The 26967-nt window shown below is 43.7% G+C and overlaps 1 protein-coding gene across 1 annotated transcript in view; it reads left to right on the forward strand.

The window, feature by feature from the left end:
• Window positions 1-26967, forward strand: part of LOC133003401 (neurobeachin-like) — a 187641-nt gene that overhangs the window by 46316 nt on the left and 114358 nt on the right. Inside the window, exons 9-28 of the mRNA XM_061073124.1 lie at window positions 4785-4982; window positions 5123-5256; window positions 7304-7412; window positions 8749-8901; window positions 10681-10849; window positions 15349-15428; window positions 16114-16176; window positions 16554-16651; window positions 17086-17178; window positions 19388-19496; window positions 19601-19682; window positions 19783-19906; window positions 21531-21723; window positions 21871-22842; window positions 23742-23959; window positions 24128-24281; window positions 24598-24606; window positions 25048-25228; window positions 26170-26297; window positions 26537-26644. Of these exons, the coding sequence (XP_060929107.1) occupies window positions 4785-4982; window positions 5123-5256; window positions 7304-7412; window positions 8749-8901; window positions 10681-10849; window positions 15349-15428; window positions 16114-16176; window positions 16554-16651; window positions 17086-17178; window positions 19388-19496; window positions 19601-19682; window positions 19783-19906; window positions 21531-21723; window positions 21871-22842; window positions 23742-23959; window positions 24128-24281; window positions 24598-24606; window positions 25048-25228; window positions 26170-26297; window positions 26537-26644 (3375 nt within the window). The remainder of the gene's footprint in view (window positions 1-4784; window positions 4983-5122; window positions 5257-7303; window positions 7413-8748; window positions 8902-10680; window positions 10850-15348; window positions 15429-16113; window positions 16177-16553; window positions 16652-17085; window positions 17179-19387; window positions 19497-19600; window positions 19683-19782; window positions 19907-21530; window positions 21724-21870; window positions 22843-23741; window positions 23960-24127; window positions 24282-24597; window positions 24607-25047; window positions 25229-26169; window positions 26298-26536; window positions 26645-26967) is intronic.

Consider the following 26967-nt stretch of genomic DNA (forward strand, 5'->3'; position numbering starts at 1 on the left):
AAAATGTTGCAGACAACCTGTTATGTAACTTTGTAAATAAATTTTGATTTTGAATTTATAAAACAGTCTAAAACATGAAAAACAAAAAAGTGAGTGGTGCTCAACAGTGGTCATGCTGTTTCTTCTTGGCGTTAAGCTTTCCATTCTGTCACCAACGGAGGAATTACATGCACTGACAAATCAAATTTAAACCCAGGATATGTCCCAGATTTTACAACACCTCCGGCCATTTTACACCACCTCTGTTTGCTCTCTAGCTACAGAGTTGTTTTTTTATGGCAGGAAAGAATCACCGTCTGGGGTATTAAGTTAAAACTTCCACAGTCGAGCATTATGAGATGGATGTTTGTGATTTCAGTCAGGTCTATAAAAGCCTTGGAAATTCCCAGTAGAAGTCATTGTTTGGTCTTTTTCGCTAATGGCTGGCGACTTTCCTTTTCCCTCCTTAATTGTGGCTCTAGACCTTCTATTAGACAGGTAACACACAAAGGATCAATCCTAGAGATTTCTCAAAATAATGAAGTGCATGTCCTGGGGAGACAATTACCCACAATTGATGAAGCTGTAAACGGAGCTGGTAATAGTGAGCGGGACGGAGCCGGCCAGGTGAGGTGATGAGGGAGGTCAGGGAGTTGATTGATCGCTGCGATGGGTGAACTGTCCTGACAATCAGAGGTCTTTCTGTTCTGATTGAGAGCTGCTCGTCCTCGAGTGCAGGAAGTCACAGCCGCTGCACAATGTTCATCAGCATTTCTTAATATCTGTTTTAATGCAGCTCCATTGATGAGCTGGTTTGTGATATATTTTCTGATCCCTGGTCCCTTCCTCCGTGCTTAATGTTTTTACGCTCTTCCCTTTGCTCCCACGCTGCATTGAATATAACTATAACGTCTGCAGTTAGTTGATATGCAGAGATCATCGCTGCCTAGGGTCACTTCTTCTCCTGCACATTATGATTTATGGCTGTAAATCTGACAGACCTGTTAGTCGAATCTGTTCCACGGGCTCCTTTCATATCGCTGTTTGCACTCTGAACTGAGATGGCACCAGACAACGTGTGCTGTATATTGCTATCATGACTCGAGACCTCACCAGACAGAGATAGTATCCAGGAGCAGTGGTGGGTCGAGACGCTGAGGCTGACAGCAGCTGGCTGTCGTATCGGACTGTCATTCATCACTTCCGCTTCAGCTGGGAGCTCATAAGTCTTTGGGGAATGTCTCGGAAATTGCGGGCTGAAGAACAGAATCCCAATTTTCTAAGATGTACATTTACATGACGATTTTAAGGATTTAAGGACTCAACAGAAGATTTTTATAGACGTGAACTCTTTGAATTGGGTCTGGACATTGTCTGGAGTTTGCTTTTCAAGAACACAGCAGGAGATTGTCTGAGTCACATGAGCTCTAGAGCATTCAGAGGAGAGGTGGTGCCTGGGAAATTTCATGTTTACGATTACAGCACATCCACATTTTCTGGAATTCTTCCTGCTGTATCTTAAATGCATCTCTCAAAGCAGCTTTCTTGAGTTTTTCCCTGGATATGTGCTGTACTGTAAAATAGCCTGTTCTGAGTTCATTAAGTTAGATCCGTCAAAGCAATATCCAGTGACACCTTCACTGAACACAAACTTGTATTCACCGAGTTGGCACGTCAAAACAATTAAGCCACGACTTGAAGTCTTCTCATATCATGCACTTAAACTTATTTCTGTCTTCACTGTCATCGCTGCTGTATGTGTTCTACAGGAGGCGGCTCTGCTCTGCAGTTTGCACCGCAGCTTGTTGTAGAGGAGACGGAGGAGCAGCCTAGTTCTGGTCCTCCCTTGTCAGAGAAGACAAATGTTATCTCTGTGTAGGGGCCGTGCCGTAATGCAATACCTGAGGTAGAACATTACACCACAACCTCACAGGCGTCAGAACGACTGACATATTAGGCAGGTTTACATATATACCTGCAGATGGAGGCTTAACTTTTTTTTTAAAAAACCTGCCTGCCTGTAAATGCCTGGAAGCTGTCAATGCAGCAACAACACGTTTTTTTTCACAAGTAGAAATCCCACGAGGCTCCGCAACAGAAAATGTTAAATGTTGTTTTTGTCTGCGTCAAAATACACTTGACTAGTACAGACAGCCCTGGGATAAACAGGGTTTTTTTCATTAAAGTAAGTACAGGAAATAGATGAATTGCTCCAAATGTCTGTGTCTTGCAATATGCACAAAAAAAACCTGAACACTTTCTTGGATCTGGATGTATAACAAACGTAATCCTGGGCCAATGCTGACATCCACTCACAGCTTTTTGAGATACATCCTGCTAACTGACTGACAAACCAATTAGCAGTGCTGAATCCAAAAGGTATTAAAACTTAAGATGATGGAGATCAACCTTTCCGTGTTGGGTGAATTAAAATAGAGACGATTCCTCACACATCACATTTGAGTCTTCAGAGAAATTGCTTGAACGTAAAAGAGCATTTCCTCAATTTAACTCGCAATCACTGCATAATTGACTAAACTGTCTCAATCTGCAGTGAGGCTCAGCCGGCAGGTAACAAGGGACTGTCCTCGGCTCTTCAAGCTTCCGCCCCGTCTCCAGGGAGTTGCAGGGATGAGAAAGTAGAAACTGTGCTTTAATCCGTTTAAATGACCGGCTGGTCCATGGAAACGATGCTGTTCCACTACAGGGTCTGTGAGCCCAAACCCTAGAGATCATTATTTTCACACTGCGACAGGGCTCCCACTAAAGTGCAGGGCACTGGAGCTTGTTATTCCTTGTCACTTGGTTTCCATGAGCTTGGAACCTTTTGAAGGATGTTAGAGACTCCATGATGAGATGCACGCTGGCTGTTGTGCGGACCTGATCAAGGCAGATGAGCATAAAACCCCTTATGCTTTTTTCATCATCTGACTGGAAGGAGATGTATCATTAAGTGCGGCTCAACCCTCTCACTTTCCATTCTGCACAACTCTTGCTCCACTCCTGCTGAAAGGCAAGTGTCGAGCCAGTGTGCACAGATTCTGCCCACTGGCATTTGGAGCCTGAAATTCATTTTCTCAAAGTAAAATGAGAAACACAGAGGATAAAGTTCTGCTTAGGATATTGACATTTTAAAACTCTATGTAGACGAGCTGACTAAAATGTGGTGTGGTTCAGTATTTGTAGGAAGTAAAGGGTATAACTTTAAGGAATGCACAATCGAACAACTGAACACCTGACTCGCCCTTTTAATCCACTTACTACCTTAATTTATCCTTAATTTAGGCAAGTGCATGAACCCTGTTTGCATGTGTTGTGTAACATCCTACCATATCTCAATGAGTTGGATGTTACTTCAGATGCTGCTCTTGCTCTCTATCTTATCTTCATCCGCTCGCTGTCACTGAATCAGAGAAGGAAGGGAAAAACATTTCTCTCATCCGTAATTAATTCAACCCTTCTGATTAGAGGGATTGATTCCCTTATTAAGCAGATTCCATTCACACTGCACTGACGGCGTAATTCTGCTCCTCTGTCAACAGCTAATTGATTCAGTAAATTAGAACTAGTCTGTTATCGATCAGCTATTTGTTATGTTGGCCATAAGGAATGTGCTTCTGAGACACTGACTAATGGAACGTGCAGGGTTTGTTTTTTACGCAGCCGTCCAGTTGTGTTGATGAGATCTAACTCACTTTCAAGACACACATGACTTATTAAAAACATTGAACACGAGACACCACACCGATGCCTATCAAGAGAAGATTAATCATTGAAGTCATTAGGTCACCAGCGTATTCCATTCAGAATTAAGGCCACAACAGCAACACATACGATTTGCTAAATAGGTTTATCGATTAATCTCTCCTGGGTGCAAATTTATTCTATTATTGTTTCCTTTGTTTAAAGGCTTGAACGTGAAGAAGAGATTTAATAAATCCCATGAAAGTCTTTATTGTGATCTCAACAAACGTTTGCGCAACCATTTGATATCATCATGTTCTTTTTCTGAAGGTGTTTCCAGCCGTATCAAATATAAATCTTTTTATATCTGCTCCTCTACCAAAGGGCAAGAAGTTTTTAAAAGAAAAACACATTTCTTCGGTAAAGAAAACTGTGAAATCATAACCCCTGTGAGACACAAAGATGAAAAAACTAGGGCTGGGCAAGTTAACTCGTTTTAATCGAGTTAACTCAAGTGATTAGTTAACTCGATTGTTTATCCGCCAATTATTTTCTTTTTTTCTGTTCTGCAGCAGTTAGCAACAGACTTTCACAAAATAAAAGCCTGACTTTCACAATAAAACAATAAATAATCAAACCTGAGTTAATGCGAGATAAAATAATTAATCGAGTTAACTCATCACTTGAGTTAACTCGATTGAAACGAGTTAACTTGCCCAGCCCTAGAAAAAACATTAATAGATATGCACTGTGAAATATAAATCAATAATTTTAATTAGAATTTTTAATTTACTTACTTTATAAATTAAGTTGCAGTCCCTGTTTTTCTTGCTTTTGTATTTTCTTGCACTTTAAATGTAGATTTTCTTAAGCAACTTGTTAATTTTGTTGCATTGGTTTGTACTGTTGGCAACACTGATACCATGCAAATAGAATATAAAGAGATAAAATCTTAACCTCTAGAAACGTGTGTTTGCTGCTATAAAAAACCATTAATCTTGTCATTTCTCATTTTCAAATTGATATGTTTAAATCAAGTTATAATTAAAAGACAACACCTGAAGGGCTACATGAGCGGGAAGGAGCTGCTCCCTCTCACCATCTTCTCCTCTTCCTTTCAGAGCACATTCAAGTTCAAGTCAGAGAGTGATATCCACTTAGCAGAGCATCACAAGCTGGTGTTGTACGACGGCAAGTTAGCCAGCTCCATCTCCTTCACCTATAACGCCAAGGCCACCGACGCTCAGCTCTGCCTGGAGTCCTCGCCCAAAGAAAACGCCTCCATCTTTGTGCACTCGCCACACGCCCTCATGCTACAGGTCAGCTACTTCACTTCAAGCCGTCTCTTTCCCTCTGTACATTATCTCAGGCTGTGATTCTTTCGGTTCTGCTGCACTGTTTTTTTTTAAATGTCACGGTATATGTGTGTTTTTTATTGGGTTCCATGTTCTCCTCGCAGGATGTGAAAGCCACGGTGACTCACTCCATCCACAGCGCCATCCACTCCATCGGTGGGATCCAGGTGCTGTTTCCCCTCTTTGCTCAGCTGGACTACCATCAGCTGAACGACAGCCAGGTGGAAACCACTGTTTGGTAAGAAATATAAATATAATTGGTGCACACAACAATTTAGAATTTTGCATGTTGAAGCATTATAATATATACACATGGGAAATATAGGTGACAAAACTTTGGATTTTTTGTCCTGAACCCTCTTTTGCAAAAAGCTTGATTTTTTCTATCTACAAATGTGTGTTCATCTTTATTATCAGACAAAACAAACCTTGAGGGGCATCTTATTTATTTATCCTTCCTGGGATGTCATAAACTTGAAGTAAATTATCATCACTGTTTCGGTGGTGTTGTTGTTACAGGCACTGAGCCTCAGGAGCACGAAAAGAGAATTCAACAACAAAAAAAGGCTCCACAACAGCACAGAGCAAGGACTTTATTAATCCCGATGGGAAATACAGTGAGGATTGAGCAGTGCTGAGGTTGCTGATGTGAAAGGATGTTACATAACGTCCTGATGATACAGTCTGAACCTCCAGAATCTATAAACAGTGTGGTGATTAAAGCTTTTATTACATCAAGTACCTTTTTTCAGCATTATTTGATTGTATATATTAACATGGAAGCTTTAATCTCAAGTTTAAAGTGGTCTTCAATCCAGAATGATGTTCATTTTGTAAATTAACGTCCCAATTAAAGTAAAATATACATCAGATACCGTGTAATTGACAGCTTGTACCGTCCAATGGGCGCAGGTCGCGTCACATGATCCCCCCTTTCCTCCCAATATGGTTACTTCTGGTTTCAGAAAAAAAAGGAAAACTAGATGTTTTCAAAACTGCATTAGCGAACCAATGGATGACGTCATGGTGAGTCACAGTGGTGCAGCTGTAGTCAAGTCCTTATTACAACTACTCTATCCAACATACTTAGCTGGTCGGTCCAACTCGTCCCCGCTGTGCCCTGGATGGAGTCTGTGCTCGACTCTAAACCCATGTTAGTCAGCAGCAGCACTGGGACTAGAAAGACACAGGAGCGGCCACCCCCCCCACCCCCCCCCCCCCCACCCCCCCAATGCCCACAGCTCTGTGCTTCTGTACTTCCCTCTCATCTGTGCTCTCTGTGCCTCCTTCTCCTTCGGCATGCAGACTTACTTTGTCCTTTCCTTGGCTTGTACACCGAGTCCATCTAAAGCCTGGTGAGCCGAGGAGTTCAAAGCCTCGGCCACAATTATCTCTCTGCCGTGCCTGTGGATCTGCCGCGGCCTCTCTCGACTGCACTGGCGAATATCGATTTAATAAACCCAGTACTTTTTTCTACCACCTTAATTTCAAAACTGTGCGGATTTAACATCTGCCACGGCTGCTCTGCCAAATTAAATTGAAGCTTTGCTTTGCTGTAAAGGATCAGAGTCTAAAAAGCGAGAGAACACGGAGCAGATTGTTTCCCACTTCCTTGGTGTTCCACTCATAGTTGGAGCAGAATTGAGAAGCTGCTTAATTAAACTGACAAGGTGGAGAGGCACACAGAGCGAAGTTAACATTCACTCAGATTAGTTTGTATGCATTTATGCAGTGTAAGTGCAGAATCTATGGGCGAGCCTGGGCAGGAGGGATTGTGTCTCGCTGATTGTTGTGCTGGAGCAGAGGCCACTCGAGAATTTGAGGGAAAGCCGATTAATAAGTGTCGCCGAGCAGCAGTGTCACTCAGCCGAAGGCTTCCACTGAAAAACCCTGCAACAAAGAAGAGCAAAAATCCTCTCTTCCCTCCTCCATCCCCAACTCACACACACACTTGCATACCACTCTCTCCCAAGTGGTCTCAGACTTTGCAACGCACACATCATATTTAAACTTTAACCCCCCCCACCACTCTGTTCCTATAGAGCCCAGGGAGCATGCGTTTTCTTTCTGAATTGAAGAGGGATGAAAGTGGCGAGCTGGAGTTCCCAGCTGATTACTGACATTCTCTGAAAATGACCTTGTTTGTCCCCCCCCTCTCCTCTGCTCCACTGTCTCCTCGTGCTGCTGCACACTGTAGAATAACTCCTTCACCACCTGATGAGTCTGTGGATAGATGACTTTTTTTTTGATTCCCTTGTGAGAACTTGTGCTCTCTTGTTTCTCAGTGCCACTCTCCTGGCGTTTCTCGTTGAGCTGCTCAAGAGCTCTGTGGCCATGCAGGAGCAGATGCTCGGGGGAAAGGGCTTTTTGGTGATTGGATACCTGCTAGAGAAGGTAGAGTATACTTCATCCTCCAGTACATATCGCAACTGATTCAGTGAATCATTATTTCTCAGGTAGAAATTTTAATTTAATTAAACACCAAAGATGACTGTCTTGTTTGCAGGTAAACGAAAAAAGGCTTTTTTCACAGCAGACATTTTGACATTGTTTTAGTAAGAAAATCACAGGTTTAAACAAGAAAATGAATAAAGGCTGATTGTCAGATTCACATATTGTATACGTCAAATTATCATATGTTAAATAAATGTCAAATAAACTCTTTAAGTCCTTGAAATGAATGGGAACATGCAGCTTTCACATATTTTTCCACTGAACAAGCCTCTGTTTTTTGAAACGTGTTCCACCTTCCCCACTATCAAGATGCATGGTTTCCTGTCTGTGCTCCCCGAGCCTTGTCAACACTCTGATCTTCCATTGCCTGTAGCAGGAACCTGAACGTGTCTTTGAACTAGACAGAGCTTTAAGAACAACACCACAGGACGACATGCCTTCCTCTCCTCTCCCCTGTTGGTTTCTCTCTCTTCCTGCATCAGTCTTTACTCTATTTACCCGTTTTGTGATGCAGATCGAGCATCTCTCCCGGCCTCCCCAGAGTGTTGGCTCCTTTGGAGTCACTGAGAAATGACTCCACTTTGTCACTCAGCGAGTTGCCTGCCTACTGGCTTCAGCTGCTGTTAACTAACAGCCAGACACAGTCGGCACCTGAGGTTTTTTTTCCCTTCCTTCCCCGCTGCCAGGTTTCACATTTCCACATCTCAGGCCATCTGCTCCTGATCTGTTTATGCCACACCTTCCCTTCTCCCCATGCCTTCATTTTCCGTCTCTGCTGCCCGGACCAAGCCGCCACATGGGAGGAGAGCAGGTGTTAGACAAGAGCAGTAATGGTCCATGTCACTGTGAAAATCCCTCAAAGTCAAGCATTTACAAAAGTGCCCTAATTCAGTTCATTCATTCTTTTTGAGATTCATTCACCAACACAAACATGATAAAACAGAGCATGAAGAACACACAACTTCATAATCATTTAATTAAAGCTGCACACCAGGGGGAAAAGACTGAGATCAATTATTTGATCCATTGTTTTTTCATGATACTTTTGAATTTAGTAATTTAAATACAAGCAACATTTAAATAACACCCAAAATTAAATAAAAGAAACAATTAGTAGCGTCTATTAAATACATACCTAAGGAAAAAAAATATTCTGGCATATCTCTATTTGCTCTTCATAATCCAGTCGGTATCAAGATGGTGGCGAGCTGCTCACACCAGGACAGACTTTGAGATAAGATTTGCTTCTACGTGACTCTGTGCTTTCTTCCTGCAGTCGTCACGTGACCACATCAGCAGGTCTGTCCTGGAGCAGTTCCTCTCCTTCGCGAAGTACCTGGACGGTTTGACTCATGGGGCCCCACTGCTGAAGCAGCTGTGTGACCACATCCTGTTCAACGCTGCCATCTGGATCCACACCCCTGCCAAGGTAAGCTCCTGCAGGAGACGCAGCCCGAGAGGGGACAGGTGTCTCTGGCTCCATGTTTCCTCTGCGTCATCCTGGTTTGTGAAAAGACGAAAATTGAAATTGCAAATCTTCACCTGCCTGTTTTTGTAAAAATATATTTTCCACTGGTACCTGTTTTGTTTAGATTCCCTTTGATAGCAAATGTTTTAAAACAAGATGGTGGTAGAATATGATTTCAGGTGGAAAAAATGTAAATACACATATTTTTCTGTGAGAGCAACTTGTATTAATGAGCCAAAGCTGACTCTGTTGGTTGAGTTGTCACGTTAAAAGAGAGTTTCAGCCCTTTAAGGTGGTTTTGTGTTAAGGAGCCATCTGACATTCACCCACCAGCTGCTAAGTGCCTGAGGAGCCCTCAGTCAAGTGGAGTGAAGCACATACACCGGCTACAGCATATTCCCATATTTATAAGATATTAAATTATGGCAAGGTCCATTGCTTGCTTCCACCTTCCTTTCCTCTACCAACTTTCCTAAATGAATTTTGCCTCCCTCCGTTCAAATAATGACCCATGAAGAAACCGGATGAGGTATATCAAAGAAGCCCAGTTTGCGCGGCGAATCCATTTGCCTCAGTAATGTTTCTGCTGGGTCCAAGCCGGGAATAAATAAAAGGAGGAAATTAATGCAAAAGTGTCCAGAGGTTTGTTTGGGACACTCTTCCAAAGAGGAGCGTAGATAAAGGAGAAACACTGAGGTAATGAAGTGGGTTGGGGCTCTTTTAGCCACATCAGGACAGAAAGCTACACTGGCTGTGTCCCTAAGGACGAGCAGCAAAGTCCACATTAGCTCTGTCCCCATCTTCAAGCTGCACCGGCTACAGAGAGCCGGCTGTGTGAACGATGGCGTTAATTGCATGGGCTCGCTGGCTGACCTTGTCCAAGTAGAAAAATGCTTTTTTATTTCTCTTTAGTTCTCATGGAAATTACATTACCAGCAGTGTGGCGTTCAGTTATCTCCAGCGTTTAATATCAGTAGCCTCAAACCACGTCGCGTCACACTCATCATAACCACACGGCCGCCTTTAGTCATGACTCACATGTGACATATTAATATCCTATAATTTATGGCATAGTGGGGGGGGGGGGAGCATTTAGTGCCAGAATGACTGCAGTGAGATTAAATTCATGTCAGGCCTGTTGCTAATTACAGAGGACAGGCTAATCCTCAGTGAACAGTGTGGAGCAGCGACAGCTATGAAAGGAAGTAACATAGGGTCAGTGGCCGTCCCTATATTCTGAATACAAGGATAATAAGGCTCAGCCAGTGAGATCCTCCTTGGTAAAACGTCTTAGGTTCTTCTACACGGTCCAGAGGATCACGCAGTAATTATGCATATAAGTGCCCTGGCAGTGTGAAGTTAAGATTAAGATACATTTATTTGTCCCCAACACATGCACAGACATGCACAAGCACACTCATGCAAGGAGGGAAATTTAACCTCTGCTTTTAACACATCTGGTGCAGGACACACAGTGGGCAGCCATGTACGGCGCCCGGGGAGCAGATGTTGGGGGAGTAAGGTGCCTTGCTCAGGGGCACTAGACAGGGTAGGGAGAATCCTCTTGGATTTTTGGACAGATCAATCCAGGTTCGTCTTTTTGTTGTTTCTCCGTGGAGTCGAACCAGAGACGAACCAGAGACCTTTTCTGCCCATAATCCAAGTTTCTGCCACTAGTCCACTGCCTCTCAAAATGAATGTGTGTATGTGTGTGTGTGTGTGTGTGTGTTCACGCTCCAGGTACAACTCTCTCTCTACACATACCTGTCCTCTGAGTTCATCGGCACGGCAACCATCTATAACACAATCCGTCGAGTGGGCACGGTGCTGCAGCTCATGCATTCGCTCAAGTACTACTACTGGGCCGTCCACCCTGCAGACAGCAGCGGCCTCACGCCAAAGGGTCTCGGTGAGTAGATGTAATTTGAGTTTCTTCCCCCCCCACCAGGATAGGTCAAGCTGAGGTTATTTGTTATCTTTATGCCGTGGAGTATGATTTGATCTGGCTTGTTGTTTATATAAACTGTTTCCCCATCCGTCCGAATGCTCATCCAAGTGAAGCTCATTGTTCTGGAAAAAAGGAAATCACAGGGTGGGAACCAATCACGGCCGTTGTGTGCGAGTCGCAAAAGCCTGCAATCAAAGTGTCTTCCTGAAATGGCAGCAGCTCCCCCCCCCCCCACACACACGCACACGGTTTTGAAATGACTCATCTCCACATGGAAGTGTCGGTGCCTGTCAGCTGTTAGGACCGTGGCCATCACTGGAGATGACAGTGAGGCAGACACGCACACATCAACACTGTCATCTGGATCGGGCGCTGGGTGTGGGCGTCAGGCCTTTGAAACCCGGGCCAATGGTATGACTGGCATCGTCTGTCTGTGGAACAACAGTATGTCACCAAGCAGGCTGCTCTGGAAGTGAGTGTCCTTGAACTGTTGTCTCCTTTTTCACTGCATAGGGCGTTTTTTATATTATTTAGAATGCTTTTTTCTAGAACTTAGAGAATTTACACCTCGACGGTTGAAAGTTCTTCCAGGAAAATATTTTTTATTTGCATTTCACCAGCACGGGCAGGAACTCTGACAATTTCTGACACATGAGAGTTTCGCATTTATTTACACGGCAAGAGGGAAAGCACTGTCAGAACCGGGCGGATGTTGAGGCATTTTAGCTTCAATTTCCTGCAGCCCACATCAAGACACTTGGCCCACATCTGTGATCTGTCAGGAGTGGGAGTCTTGATTTGCTGCTAATAGTGTCTGTGACCTTTCAGATGGAGGTTAACCGGGACAATATGGGCGCTCATATCTGTGATTTAGGTCAGACCACGAACCCCCTTCAGTCTCACGTCTCCTAATTTTAATTTCCTCCTTATCCCATCTCCTTACACTCGGCAGCAGTGTCCCTCATCCCTACTGATGCTGCGCAATGGAACTTTACAGGACTTAGCAAGTGATGGAAGCTCAACCTATCTGGAGCTCATGCTCTGGGATGTTGCACTATATTTAACACGGGCATCAGAGGAACCTTTTGTCATGTCGTTATTTCTATAATGTCCACTACCTCTGACACTCAAGGTAGTTTTTTTACTTTGCTATCACCACTGCTGAATAATAGATTTTGATGTTGAAATCCGTTTCTGTGGAGCCTCGGGCATTGCAGTGTAGTTCTGCTATGTATTACAAGAAGCCATGTTACCACACGGATCCCAACACTGGACTTTCTGTGGCGAGTACGGATCCAACACTAGTGCCCCCCCCTCGAAACTGAAGTCTTGCATAGGGAACACTTCAACCTTTATTTATTTGACGAATTGCTGACAGTTGGATGGATCTGATTATTGCTTCACCTGCACAAATATTAAAAACAGTAATTGCCAGTGGCAGTACATTGGAAAGACATGAAGATATTTGGATGAATCTAATTTATTTCCACTTGGTATTTTATGCATTTCACTCACTGTAGTTACTCATGTTAATGCTACAGTACATAGGAGCTACACTTCACACAGTCATATCGAAAGAAGAACTGCCAATGATGTCTCCACTGTTGCCCATGAGGACACTTCATGGTCCTCATCCAGAAATGTGTATGTAATGCATATACACGTGCAACCAAAGTCTATTACAAACAAATTGAGATTAAACTCTGGCTCCAAATGACGTCAAAAGCACAAGACGATAGCACCTGTATGCAGGATACTTTTTATCTGCACTTTTGTATAACAGGAGGAAGAAGAAACACAACTTTATTTACTGTTTTCCCAAAATGTCGACTTTTGAATTCAAGCTATAAATATGGTGCTGATTATTGCCGTTGGATTGTTACGGGCTCACAAAATGGTTGACTTTGTGGGGAGATATTCTGAAATGGATCACCTTCATTTTCAGCGTGGGCCTGGTTACATTTATCTGCTCTTTATTTGCAGGGCAGTTTTACTCTCCGTTCCCCCCTCCCTCTCCCAAAAAAGGCATATGTAGAGGGAGAGAACCGAGCAGATAATGAAGTGTTCAATTTTAGGTCACGGAGAAGACGTTTAAAACAAAGCTCCTGCAGCTCTTCATTCTGTGTGGAAGTGCCTTCTTTTCCCCTGCAGGTCTTAATAGAAAGTGCTATCAAATTAAAGCCATGTATCATTCGCTTACACACAGAATCACTGCAGGCCCGTACAGACAGTTGCCCATCGCTCAATTTTTCCTCAGCCTGTGACATGCACTGAAGCCGAATCATAATCTGTTTCAATCTCCATCACTCTCCTTTTGTCTTCGTCTCCGTCCCGCTTGTGCTCTACTAAATAATGAATAATGAAACGAGTAGCAAAGCGGTTTGGCCAGTCACCACGTTCAATCCAAGCTGGTTCTGTCTTGTTCCCATTATTGGAGAAATCGCCAGTGACAGATAGGTAGAGCAGCTTCAGAGGAATAATCTGATCAAGGCTTGTGGTTGAATTGATTTTGTGTGCGCTTTCATTCTGATGAATTAATCTGGCATAAGACACAAATTACTGATAACAGGGAGGTCAGGGAGCGGTTTGTCACATGCATGTTGCCTTCACACAGACTCACACTCCTGGGAAATCCTCTGGATCAAACAGAGGTGAGGTGGTGCAGTAGGAAAGCTCCTGCGCTTATATATTAGCCCCGAGTCTGTCTCACCAAATATACAGCAAGCTATTTTAAAATACTGTAAATAGCAGGTAAGAAGATAACAGGAGTTACAGCCTCTGGAGAATTATGGAAACCAATTATATTTGTGGCCTTGATCGAAAGTGCTGTTGCATGTTGTAGTGTTTTATCGGCCCGTGTGTGTACAGGATGCATATTGTGGTTGTTGTGAACGATCACAAGTCATAAGCTGAAAAAACAAAAAGACTCCCTTCATTAATCACATCGACATAAATTGTTTTTCAATAAACTCTTTCTCCCCGTGCCCTTGGGAAGTAAAGTAATCTGTGATTGAGAAAACAAGAGCTGCCGAGCATAATTGCTTGTGAATAACTTGGATGCAGTAGCTGTGGTAATGGTGTTCTTATCATCGCTCCCATGTCAGGGTGTGTCCCTGCACTGGTTTCTCTCCTCTCACTCTATTAATCAGTGTCAGCATGCGGTGGAACTTGCCATCCTCCTGCAACCTCACCGAGCCTCATCATTGATTACACTGACTGACGGCTGGAGCTGCAGGATGGCTGCTGCTGGTTTTATCTGTCGCCGTGGCACTGGCCCGGTTTCAGAAGAACATGTGTTTGGCCAAGGAGCAGCTTTGGGTTTACAGAGGCTGCTGTGAGGAGAAGAAAGACATTGGGCAAAGAGAATGTCTTTCCCCCCCTGGAAGGATTTTGCTGTTGTAATTGGCCATTACTGTTTGCTTTTGTTTTGCATTTGCTACCTCTGCACATGCCAAACACTTTCTGAATTATCTGCCAGGTTTAAATGCCAAAATGGAGCATTTTTCTGCTGCTAATCTTCACAGGATTCATGTTTGTTAGTTGCGAGTGGTAACGTACCCTGTGTTTTCTGATGTGTCTGACTCTGGGAGTTGTATTGATATATGCCTGTTGCTTCAGCCTGTTCCTCCGCTTACTCAGTATATGATAAAGCATATCAATTAGGATCTGTCAATATGAATTCTAACTGATTAAACCAAACCCCCACTGCAGCATCGGCAGCAGCTCTGTGGTATGACAGTGTGTCGATGTTTGCTGTCATATTTCTGTCATTCCTCTTTATTTGCACGCCGCACATACACCTGCTGACGGCGGTCAGTCTGTCAGCGTGTAGAAATGAGACTTGGAGACGGGGATTGATCGCAAAGTGGGGCAAACGTTGAAGCGCCAAAGTGACCTTAAGTTGGCCGACTCACTCTGGGTAGATTTTAATGAGATGTTGGACAGGGTGATGGGCAGGTGGGACCGTGGTGACCTTGGGCCGGCTGCCTGGGCACGATGTTTTGGCCGAGGCTTGCAGAGATGAGCACAGACTCTGGATGCAGTGTAAGTGATAAATTAAATTGCCGTCCTGAACCGAAACCCCCCTACAAACCAGATTCTGCCAATTGTTAATGTAGTTAAAGTTTGTTTTTGTTTCTTAAGTGGGAAAACTGGTCTGTGAGCATCTCTCTTTCGAGGTCGTTGGTAAAAACCTGGTGAAATCTCTGCTGCACACGTTCAAGGTGAATCCAGTAACGCTGACACAGCAAAGAAAACTGAAGATGACTTTGTAGAACTCCCTGTTATTTTCTGCTCTTTCAAAAGAGGCAAACACAAGAAGTCAATGAGAAATATGTCAGCATGAACTTAAGATTGAGACTGGCAAGCGGACAACATGAGAACAGGGAGATATCTCATTGGTTCCACTAATCTTCCTTCTCATTTTGATTGCTTCTCTCACTCTCCCTCTTCAACTACAGATGGTCCGAGGCCGACCCAGAAGGAAATTACTTCTCTGCGGGCGTTCATGCTTCTCTTCCTCAAGCAACTCATCCTGAAGGTATATTCCACCTGTGTTCATGCCTCCCAGCCCCTTTGCATGGCTGCAGTTTGAGCTGTACCCTAGAAAATATGCAGCGCCGCCGATAATCATCCTTCCATATTCTGTAACGGGCTTTGCCGGGGTTAAGTCAAAAAGGAAGCTCCTCTCATCAGAAGTGCTGCTGATACTTCCTGGAAATATGCCTCCACATTCGAATTATGCACCTGTCTGTTTCTTCCCTTGATGGAAGCGGTGGGCCAATCTCAACAGAGTGGGCTCATTGACCAATCAGAGCAGACTGGGCTCTATCTGGAGGCGGGTCTTAAAGAGACAGGAGCTAAAACCAAGAGTTTAAGACGGAGGCTGAATAGAAGAGCTGCAGCAAAGGACAGTGCTAGGAAGGTGGTGTGTTTTCGGATAATTAAATCATTAAAACCTTTTCAAGTAATAAGCCAAATTTAAACAATGAACCTAACTATGAGTATAATATATCTATAATTTGTTTTGCTGCAGATACCTACATTATCATCAAAGGTGCATCAATTACAGTGTTGTTCCTCTAGTAGTTTCCAGTACCTGCATCATAAAGTAATCAAAACTAGTTTTTGTCAGAATATTTGTCGACAGGTTATACCTTTATAATGCATTGACCCTTTTCCACTGATTTGCTGATGACATGTCTTCCTGTTCTGTATTCTTTCAGGACCGAGGTGTGAGGGAGGATGAGCTGCAGAGCATCCTCAACTATTTGTTAACAATGCATGAGGTACATGACAGTCTCTTTGCGCTCGGAGTGAATTCACAGTGTGTGAGTGTGACACGCTGCTGCAATTAGCTCCAGGGTCACATTTCATTTCCACTGTTGCTATTCTAGGAGTAGTATATTTTTTCCATCATTTAAAATAATCACCAGTATAAATTAATCTTCTGGATTGCCAGTGCACTTTTCATTGTCCAGCCACTGCCCCTGAGGGTCCAGCTGTATTCAGCAGTAGCAGATGATACAGTAGCAGCACACATACCTTATCTTTGCTGCATTTGCATTTACTGAGCAAAGAACAGGATATTCTCTCTCCTCACCTGCTTCCTTTTCTGTCCTTCTTCCTCTTTATCATCGTCCCCCCTCTGCTGGTTTATTGACAGGATGAGAATCTGCATGATGTGCTGCAGTTGGTGGTAGCACTCATGTCTGAGCATCCCGCCTCTATGATCCCTGCTTTTGACCAAAGAAATGGAATACGGTAAGCCCCCGCGGGGAGATACACAATCCCTTTGCTGTTCAGGCACAAAATGAAGAGGTGATTTCTACAAAATAAACCTAAGCACCTAGCGCTCCTGCTGCTTCTGTGTGAAGCATGAATAATTCAAATATTCACTGAGAAATAAACTATGCATGGAAAAGTAACAATATTAACATACTGATTCCACAGAATGACATAGATGATCAAACTTACCCCATGTGATCTTATGAAATATAAATGCACACAGCGTCGCGCTCACTACTTGTGCGTTCTGCCGCTTTCATTGGGACATTCATTTATTTCTAATGTAAATTTACTTTGAAGGGAAGTGGTTGTCAGCTTAGCAGCGCACGGCCTTTTCATCATCAGGACTATATTTTATTATGTCAGAATCGTGTAGTGTTGCCAGCTTTCGCTGCTTGTGTCTCTTCCAGGGTGATCTACAAGCTCATGGCCTGCAAGAGTGAGAGCATTCGAGTACAATCCCTCAAAGTCCTTGGGTATTTCCTCAAGCATCTGGGCCACAAGTAAGTAACTCCATTATATTGTGTAGTAGATTGTAATTACACACTAAGTCTAAGTCTTTTTTTAAATGAATAGCCTGAAGATATATAAATCTTATAATGTTTAAAACATCTCACACACACATGGAAAGTGGGAAGTGACATAATGTTAAAAACTGGCCAGCATGGTGGTAACTGCTGAAAAACGCACATACGCCTTTATCTGATATAAACCATCAATTTGGCCAAATCTGCAGCCTCAGCACTCTCGTCCAGCTGTGTGGGATGATGCCGACTACTTGTAATGCGCTGAGTCAGTGTTTTTATGTCGTGATGTGTCATTATTACAGTAATTAATTAACTTCACGATGGCAGTTTTTCTTCCACTTGATTTGTTCTGGTAGATATTTCACACATCCGCCCCCATACCACCCGTGGGACATGTACCACGGGTGGTAAAACATACATACATGTTTGATGATCTCATCTATTATATATCGTTTGGTCATTTCTAGTCTGTCCGTTTCTATACAGTGTCCATCTGAGCAAGTTGTGAGGGCCTATAGAAACTGAAATGTCATAATTCAGGCTTTACATTCAGAGACATGATTCATCTGTTCCTGTCACTGGTTTGAAAGATCGTACAATTAGAAGAGTCAAACACTTTTGACTGGAAGCCAGCTTTTAAAATTATGGTGCGTTTCTTTGTAGAGCACCTGAATTCTTGGCATTTTACCCAAACCATTACTTCACTAAAGAGAAGGGTGGAAGAGGTCCAAGCTGCTGTCCCGCAGAGTGAAATAAATTCTAAACTACCCACGAGGATGTCAGCGCATCCTCTGCACGCTGCACATTGGAGAGGAGAGGAGAGAATGCCTTTTGGCTGGAGAGCTTATGATTCAAAATGTGGATTTCAGTGTTGGGTGGAGGATACTATATGGGGGTTGGTGGTGTGCTCTCAGTGGAGGGGCAGCAGGTGTTGTGGTGTTACTAGGGGCTGCTGAATGGGGAGAAAGGACAGGCCACCACAAGTGAAAGGCCTTTATCCTCCAGGGACACGAGTGCTTTATGAAATCCTGCTTTCACCCCTCACTTAAATGGCTTTTTTACATTTTACTTTGAGCTCTAGTGCTGCTCATAATGAATTAAACATGTTTGCTGCTTTATTGAGTTGATTATTTTTTTGTATTTCATTTTATTATCTCATTTTTGTAAGATATTGGTAATTCGGTCTGGGCCACATAGTCAGTATGATATGATATACAGATGCATTGTACACATTAATATTTTTGGGGCCATTTTGGGGTCAACAGATTGTTTGATCCCAACTTCTGACTTTCCTTTCAAGCAATTAATTTATTAAACCAAACATTAAAACTAAAACCAACATTAGTTTGATATAAACTACCTAAATTGGCCATCGACCATCTTTGAGGAAAATGCATTTTATCTTGAAATGTACTTTGACTGTTTTGTTTGGTCCATGTCCCATCTGCTAACATGGATGAGACAGGGTTTTATGAGCTATGCTGCATCTAGCATACTGTATGGTCCACCCTTAGAATGTCGTAATTGAATAACAGGTATACTATTTTTCCTATCCACCAATTGAACCTTTATTTTAACTTTGTCACATCGGATAATATATACTATACACAATAAAGAAAAAAAGTTATTTAAACTGACAATAAGGCTCAACCTCCCAAGCATGTTGATTGTGGTAGAGCAGATTTGCTGCACACCTCATTAGTCTGACCTTTTCTACCAAATTTCCACATTTAAGCAGTTGAGAGCAACACTTCTCTTATCCTAAGTGTCCAATTTGCCAGCCTCTGCAATATAAAGAAAAAAAAAGGAAAGTCCCAACTCCTCCTTAGGCAGTTGCAGCAGAGTTGTGCAGCTCCAGCTTAGCATTGCGACAGCCGTTCTTGTGCTGTTTGCAGGAAGAGTTTGTCACTGTGCAGCCTGGTCCTGCCTCTGTTGTATCCCGGAGCCATTTTTGTGGTGACAGGCTAACTTCGTTATCCTACACACCTCCGACGAATATTCCCCCAATTTATGACAGCAGGCAGTTCCTGACACTTGTCTCCAGAGCCCGGCTTCCTCTGGGTGAGAATAGGGAAGCAGGCTGACGGCACTCACTGATCCTTTCAGTGGCTTAGGGAGCTCTAAACAGGCCACTTTTACCATCATGTGTCTGTGTGTTTGTGTGTGTGTGTGTGTTTATCTGCAGGAGGAAGGTGGAGATCATGCACACACACAGCCTCTTTACTCTCCTGGGAGAGAGGCTCATGCTGCACACCAACACTGTGACGCTGACAACCTACAACACTCTGTACGAGGTAACGACACATTTTCCTCTCAAATGTCCCGGTATTGGTGCAGCATTGCTCTCTGTGTGTGGAGCCCGTGAGACCGGTGTGTTCTCACCACTTCTCACCACCAGATCCTGACGGAGCAGGTGTGCACGCAGGTTGTTCATAAACCTCATCCGGAGCCCGACTCCAGCGTCAAGATTCAGAACCCGAGTAAGCAGCTCGTGTGTCACATTTGGGTTTTAACTCCTCCTGAAGTATTTTCCTTGACAATCTGTTTGTTTTTGTGTATTCGGTGCCTGTGTGACGTCAGTGATCCTCAAGGTGGTAGCGACCTTATTGAAGAGCTCCGCCCACAGCACCGAGCTGATGGAGGCGCGGCGACTCTTCCTTTCAGACATGATCAAACTGTTCAGCAACAGCCGAGAGAACAGACGGTGAGCAGAGCTTCAGCCGCCTCCTACTCGCTTACTCCATCAATCATCTCGCAGATTAATGTATCAAGGAAAAGGGAAAATAGGGACACTGTTCCTTCTCATTGTGCCGTGTGTAATAGGCTCATGTTGATGGTAAATCATCCTTGGACGTGCACATGTTGTCCAGCAGATGTTTCCATGACAGTTTCTCATTCGGGCTTTCTCTCTTTTCTCACTCTCACACCCAACCTCTTCTTCCGATACACATACATACTCACTCTAAGACATGTTGCAATTAAATTATAGGTCTTAGGAAACCACTGACCTAGATCAACAACATAATTAGCGGAAAATTAAGTACTTTGTCAAGTCAAACTGTTAAAGTGGTGAAAAAAGAAAACACTTAATTGTTTTTTAATTGCTGCCCCCGTTTTCTGTCTTGGCTGTCACTTTGTTTTGTGAGAAACTGTTGCCAAATAAACAACCCAATGTATTTATGGATGGCAAAATGATCAAAACAATCTGTTCTAATGTGAATAGCAAATGCCCTTTAGAACTGCTCTGCACTTTTGACAAAAAGAAAGATGGAAGGGAAGTAGGCGGAAAGTATAATAAGCCTAAATCTTGTTTAATGTTAATGAAAAAATCCGCAGTAGATTTAAAAAAAACAAAAACATATTCCTTTTAACACTTTCATTAAATGTTAAACTTGCCAAAGATGACAGGATCAGAGTTTTCCTAAACGGCTAAGTGATTGTGTGTCATGCCTAGGGTTGCAAAGGGGCGGAAAGTTTCCGGTAAATTTCCGGAAACTTTCCACAGGAATATTAAACTTGGGAATTTTGGGAATTTTGAAAAAAAAAAAAAAAGGCCAATTAAACGCTGAGCAATAAAAACATAATTCAAAACGTTGAATTTCAACCCTCCACTGTGCATTCTTCCATCACATGCACAGATAACTCCCAGCATCCTTCACTCTACAGCAGAGCTATTGAGGCCTGCTGTAGTGTGCAGGACTAGTCAGGTAAGTTTCAATGATATTACTGGGGAAATATATTAGCATGCTGATTGAGGATTGTTCATCTGTTCATCTAGCCTATTTACATTCATTTATCCATCAATTGTAAAATATTTTTACAGACGATTCCAATTGTTTGGCTAACTATTTATATCTCTGGCATTGCATTAGTGTTTTTTTACAAACTTTTTTCTCATCTTATTCTACAGAACAATGCCATCAGACATTTCACCCCATCCAATGTAGAAGGAAAGGCTGTGTACATTTGCAAATACTGTGCAAAGACCTATGTTAAGAATGACACAAAGATGCAGAAGCATATAGTGAAGTGCCCAAAGTTTCCTCAGGGCTCCAATCAGCCTATGACAAAACAAAATGTTTATATTTATGTCTGTATATGACAAGGTAAATACAGTTAGTATAAATTACCCACAACATTTTCAGTTTATTCCCGTAAATTCCCGTTTATTCACGTATATTCCCGTTAATTCCCGTTAATTCCCGTTAATTCCCGTTAATTCCCATGGAAAGTTTCCAACTTTGAATATTCCCGGAATTTTGCAACCCTAGTCATGCCTGCTGCTCCTTTGTGGTGATTTTGAAGTGATGTGTGTGTGTGTTTTGCAGGTGTCTTCTTCAGTGCTCGGTTTGGCAGGACTGGATGTTTTCTCTCTGCTACATCAACCCCAAAAACTCTGACGAGCAGAAGATCACCGAGATGGTTTACAACATCTTTCGTATTCTCCTCTACCACGCCATCAAGTACGAGTGGGGGGGATGGCGTGTGTGGGTGGACACGCTCTCTATAGCCCATTCTAAGGTGAGTTCTTCACTGCACAACAAAGACCTCTGCTGTCGAGGGAGCCAGTTTTATAACTGAGCCGTTGAGCTCCTTCTGAAAAGATTCCCTGCGGTTATTGCTTCACAAATACGCGGCTAACGTCATCGCATTTCTTTTTTTTTACAGGTGACATATGAGGCACATAAGGAGTACTTGGCGAAGATGTATGAAGAATACCAGCGTCAGGAGGAGGAGAATATTAAGAAAGGGATAAAGGGGCTGGTCAGCACCATCTCTGGTCTTTCTGCTCAGGCGTCTGGAATCCAAGGTGCAATAGAGATCAGGGAAATGGACGATAACTCCCGGACACCTGAGAGCGAGACGGACTTTGAGAGCGCAGACTCACGCAACCTGCTGGCTGAAGGGAAGGGGCTTGAGGAGGGGGTGGTCGACGGGGTCAGGGTCGAAGTTCACGACCTCCTGGTGGACATCAAGGCTGAAAAGGTGGAAGCCACCGAGGTGAAACTGGATGATTTGGACCTGTCGTCTGAAACCCTGGGAGTATCCGTGAATGGATCACTGGTGGAGGTGGATTCACTGCTGGATAATGTTTATTGTGCTGCTGTGGAAAAGCTCAGCAGTAATGGCAACAATGTTCTGTTGCCAAAGAGCGGCATGGACGACCGAAATGCAACCCCTCTCATTACACTCGCTGATGACAGGGACATTATCGCTAATGACAACAGCTTCCTGTTTGGCAAGATGACAAGCAGCCTGGAGGACAAGCTCCTGCCTGATCTCAGTCCAGCTCAGCCTCTGGTCCTTCCCAGCCCAGGGCCTCCTGTGCACACCAGCGCCAGTGATGAACTGGGCCTCCTAGCTCACATGACAGGCAGCTCTGAGCTCGGCTCCTTACCTGTTATCCTGGAGAAGGATGAGTTTGAACTGCAGGCAGCCTTGGAGGGCATCAACTCGGTGGCTGGTACTGAGACGGAGGCTTCATCCAAAAGCCCGGAGGTCAGGAAGGGAACAGCTGCAGTGGTTTCTGACGGGGAGCCCTCGGCCGGTAGGAACACCAGCAACGCTTCTGACCCGGAGCGGTCGGATGAGGGCAAAGACAAGGAGATGAGGAAGATTCAGACAACAGCCACCACACAGGTTCGTCTGCAGCTCAATTGCTTGATAGAATTAGTTCATAAATGTAAATTGAGTTATGCAAGACTATTAAATTCTAGACAGTACTCAGACAACAGGAGCAGAAATAGAAGCGATTCACTGACTCCCCCAAAGTCCAGATAACCGGACAGCTCTTTGCCAGAGGGAAATCTAACCGTGAATGCTGAAACACATCAGTCAGGGTCAAAGGGTGGGACAGCGAGGAGGGAGACCATTTGCCTTTGTGAGTCATTGTGTTGGCCTGTGGTGAAGAGTTCTGTATTATCAGACCCAGAGGGATCGTTCAATCCCCAACTCTGCTCGTAACGGGGACAGGATGGCCTGGTGCACATCGGGCTCCGTCCCTCAGAGACTCTGGAAACTGGGTTGCTGGAATCGTTAGCTGAGCCAACAGGAGAGCAGAAATAGACCAGGCATTATTCTGCAGCTCTCACCTGGGATTTGTCCCATGCTCCCCTTCTTCTCCTCCTCTGAGGTCAGCCTCTTTGGCCCAGACGGGTTAACCAGCTGGGAGACAGGATCTATTTTTAAACCTCACCGTCCTGGCTTGTAATTTTTAATGTTCAATTTATTGTAACTACGTTTCCAGGCTTTGTTGTAGCACCTTGCTGACTCATTCACATTATGTATAGAGGTCGCACGGAGCTTGTTGTATTCGGCGGTAATGCACCTTGACGGTGGCCAATAAACCGAACTAAGAAGAAGAAGAAGAAGCTCGTTGTATGTTTTTATTTTTTTTTACTACCCACAGGCACAAAGAGGTCATCTGAGGACAAATCTGGCAATTAATCTTTTATCTCATTAAGTGTGCACTGTTAGCAGCTCGTCTGCGTACAGCATCTCAAGAATGTCTCAGTCATTTAGTGTTGGTCTCCTCACAGAGTCTGCACGGCCGCCACGCTCCTCACATGGAGAGGGACATCCGGCTGGACCTGGGCTTCCGGGGCACGCCCATGACCGAGGAGCAGCGGCGTCAGTTCAGCCCCGGCCCGAGAACCACCATGTTCCGTATCCCAGAGTTCAAATGGTCGCCCGTGCACCAGCGGCTGCTCACCGACCTGCTGTTTGCACTGGAGAGCGACGTCCATGTCTGGAGGAGGTGTGTGAAGTGGATATTTATTCAATCTTTTCATTTTTACACCAATATTTATATAAATGCATTTTCTGTTTACTCCAAAGTAAATTGCTCTTTTATTTCTGTGAGGTGAGAAGTGCGCGTACCGTACCTTTAATAATTCTGTTTTTCATCCCCCACCTTCTCTTTCAGCCACTCCACCAAGTCTGTCATGGACTTTGTTAATAGTAATGAAAACATAATTTTTGTCCACAACACCATCCACCTCATTTCACAAATGGTTGACAACATCATTATTGCCTGTGGAGGGATTCTGCCTCTTCTCTCAGCGGCCACCTCTCCTTCTGTAAGTGCACTCTTCTGTCTTCATTGAAGGGATACAATGCCATCTAGTGGCAGATTACTATAAGTGCTTGGTCTATGGTTGTAGTTCACAATAGTTCAACACTGCACCTCAGGGAAATAAGACTAGTTTATGTTTTTTTAATTGGGCCTCTATTTGCCCAGCTTCATCCTGTTGGAATACAAACTGAAGACTCACTTTGGTGCATTTTTGTTGTTGTTTGTAATGAACTTCCCTGTGTGTCATTTATTTTTTAATTTGTAGAATTGAAATTGGTTCTAATCATATTCTTTTCTTTATTTTGTCTGCACATGTCTAGAGTGCCAAGGTACGTATTTTTGCTATTTTCTCCCAAATTCATATTTTATTCACAGCCAATTTGTTTTTGTCGACTTCTACCTTCTACCTTCTACAATATTTTTCTCAGAAAATCCTCTCAATTAATCTTCACAAACGAGACTAGAGTTAAATTGTCTCCTTAAATGTATTTGATGAAATACCACCTGGTGGGACTGAGCTGCAGCAAACTTTTGATCAAAAACATATTTCTTAGATGAGACTGAACTCCTCCTCATATAATTATAATGGCTGATGGCGCTGCCCTCTTCCCCAGCTGCCACTGAATGTTTCTCTATAAATATTTCTGTATTTTTCTGCATCTCTCTGTGAGCTTTTAGTCATAGCTGCAGGTTCGACTGTGGAAGAGAAGACATTGCTCATGTACGTTTTGTTTGTTTATGACTGGTGTGTTTCTTGATGCTTGTGGAAGACGGAGTTGGACAACATCGAGGTGACCCAGGGCATGTCCTCGGAGACCGCCATCACCTTCCTGTCCCGTCTCATGGTCATGGTGGACGTGCTGGTGTTCTCCAGTTCCCTCAACTTCAGTGAGATCGAGGCTGAGAAGAACATGTCCGCCGGTGGCCTCATGCGTCAGTGCCTCAGACTCGGTGAGTCCACTTGGAGGATTGAACCAATTTCAGCATCGATGAAATGCATCTTTTTCTTGCCCCACTGGGAAATTGATGAGCTCGAAAATACCATGACAGCATTCTCTTCACACACTAATCATTTCTCTAATCCCTGTAAAGCCTCTGTTTGATCAGCAAAGCTAATTAATTTGAGAGCCCTCTGCTAATTGTATATTAAATTGGAGAGCGCTGCCGTTTCCGGCTGAAGAAAAATAACAGGATCATCACTTTGGAATTCAAAACAAACAGAGGGAATAATTTGCAGTGCAATCAGGTAGCCTTTGCAAATGGTAGCCTTTGTGTCTGTCGTGGGTTTGTCTCATAGGACTGCATGAGGTCCTCTCTGCCATTGTGTGTGTGTGTGTGTGTGTGTGTGTGTGTGTGTGTGTGTGTGTGTGTGTGTGTGTGTGTGTGTGAGTGCGTGTGTGTGTGTCACTGCCTCTGTACCTTATGAACTGCAAAGTCGAAAACTGCTTAATTCAGAAATTCTTAAAATGAGAATTTTATTGAACTAAGCGTTCATTTCTATTTAGTTGCTGTAGTGCAATTCTTTGTTGCAGGAATCAGTCATAGAAAAGGTGTGTTTATTTGTCTTTGTGCATGATTTTATCCTTTTCTACATCTGTGGATTTTGTTGACTATCAAGTTGTGTTGTGTGTGTGTGTGGGGGACTTCACGGTTGTGCCCGTTGCAAACATGCAATTTCTCATCACCGGCTTCAGCGTGAAATCGGTCTGGCTGCTGATTTTACTCCCAGTGTCCTCCCCTGCAGCCTGGAACAAATAGTCATCATGGATAACTGATTAGTTTTAAAGAGGGTCATGCATGTTATTAACAGTCAATTTTCGTCTAACTCTGAGATGAGAGCCTATTTGTATTCTCTGTGTGTGTGTGTGTGTGTGTGTGGGGGGGGGGTGCAGTGTGTTGCGTGGCTGTTAGGAACTGTCTGGAGTGCAGGCAGAGACACAGTGACAGGGGAAGTAAGTTTTACATTCCCAACAACAACAAGACTCAGGAGATCCTGCTAAATGCTGTGACTTCCAGCAAGGTAAGGATGCACAGTCATAACTATACTTTCAAAGTTACGTTAATACATTACATTTTACTGTAGAAACACTTTGCCCCATGCTTGTGTTCCTGATCTAATTCCTACAATGTCAGATATCTGGTTCTCAGTTCCATTTGTCCTTTTTTTAATCCCTAAATTTAGGTGAAAACAAAAGGAAATACGTGTTTAACTGAGCGAAAAAGAGTTGCATGTCATATTGTGTTATCTCTCTGCTTTAGACAGCCATAGAGATTGTCCCTTGTAACCTGTCTCCCATCAAGGACCCCGATCGCCTCCTGCAGGATGTAGACATTAATCGTCTGCGAGCTGTGGTGTTCCGTGATGTGGTGAGTGCCGGCGTGCGTCTGTGCATGTGCAAGCGGTTTACTCGGAGGACATGCATGTGTTTTGTCACAAAGACCTGGCTGCAGATAGAGAGGACGGAAATAGGATTTGCTTTTTCTGGCAGACACGTAGGTGTGCGATGTAACACCCCTCGATCAGCGGGTGAAACCCTGTCGACTGAGCTGCTGTTTAACACGAGCCTTCCAAATTTGAACGGATAGATTTCAAAGCAAGTATGAGACACGTGTTAGAGAAAAAAAGAACATTACTTTGAACGTGTTTCCAAGGTGAGAGAAACACTTCAGGCAGCAGCAGCAGCAGCAGC

This window comes from Limanda limanda, chromosome 6, assembly GCF_963576545.1.
Source record: "Limanda limanda chromosome 6, fLimLim1.1, whole genome shotgun sequence".
In the NCBI taxonomy this organism is placed as follows: domain Eukaryota; kingdom Metazoa; phylum Chordata; class Actinopteri; order Pleuronectiformes; family Pleuronectidae; genus Limanda; species Limanda limanda.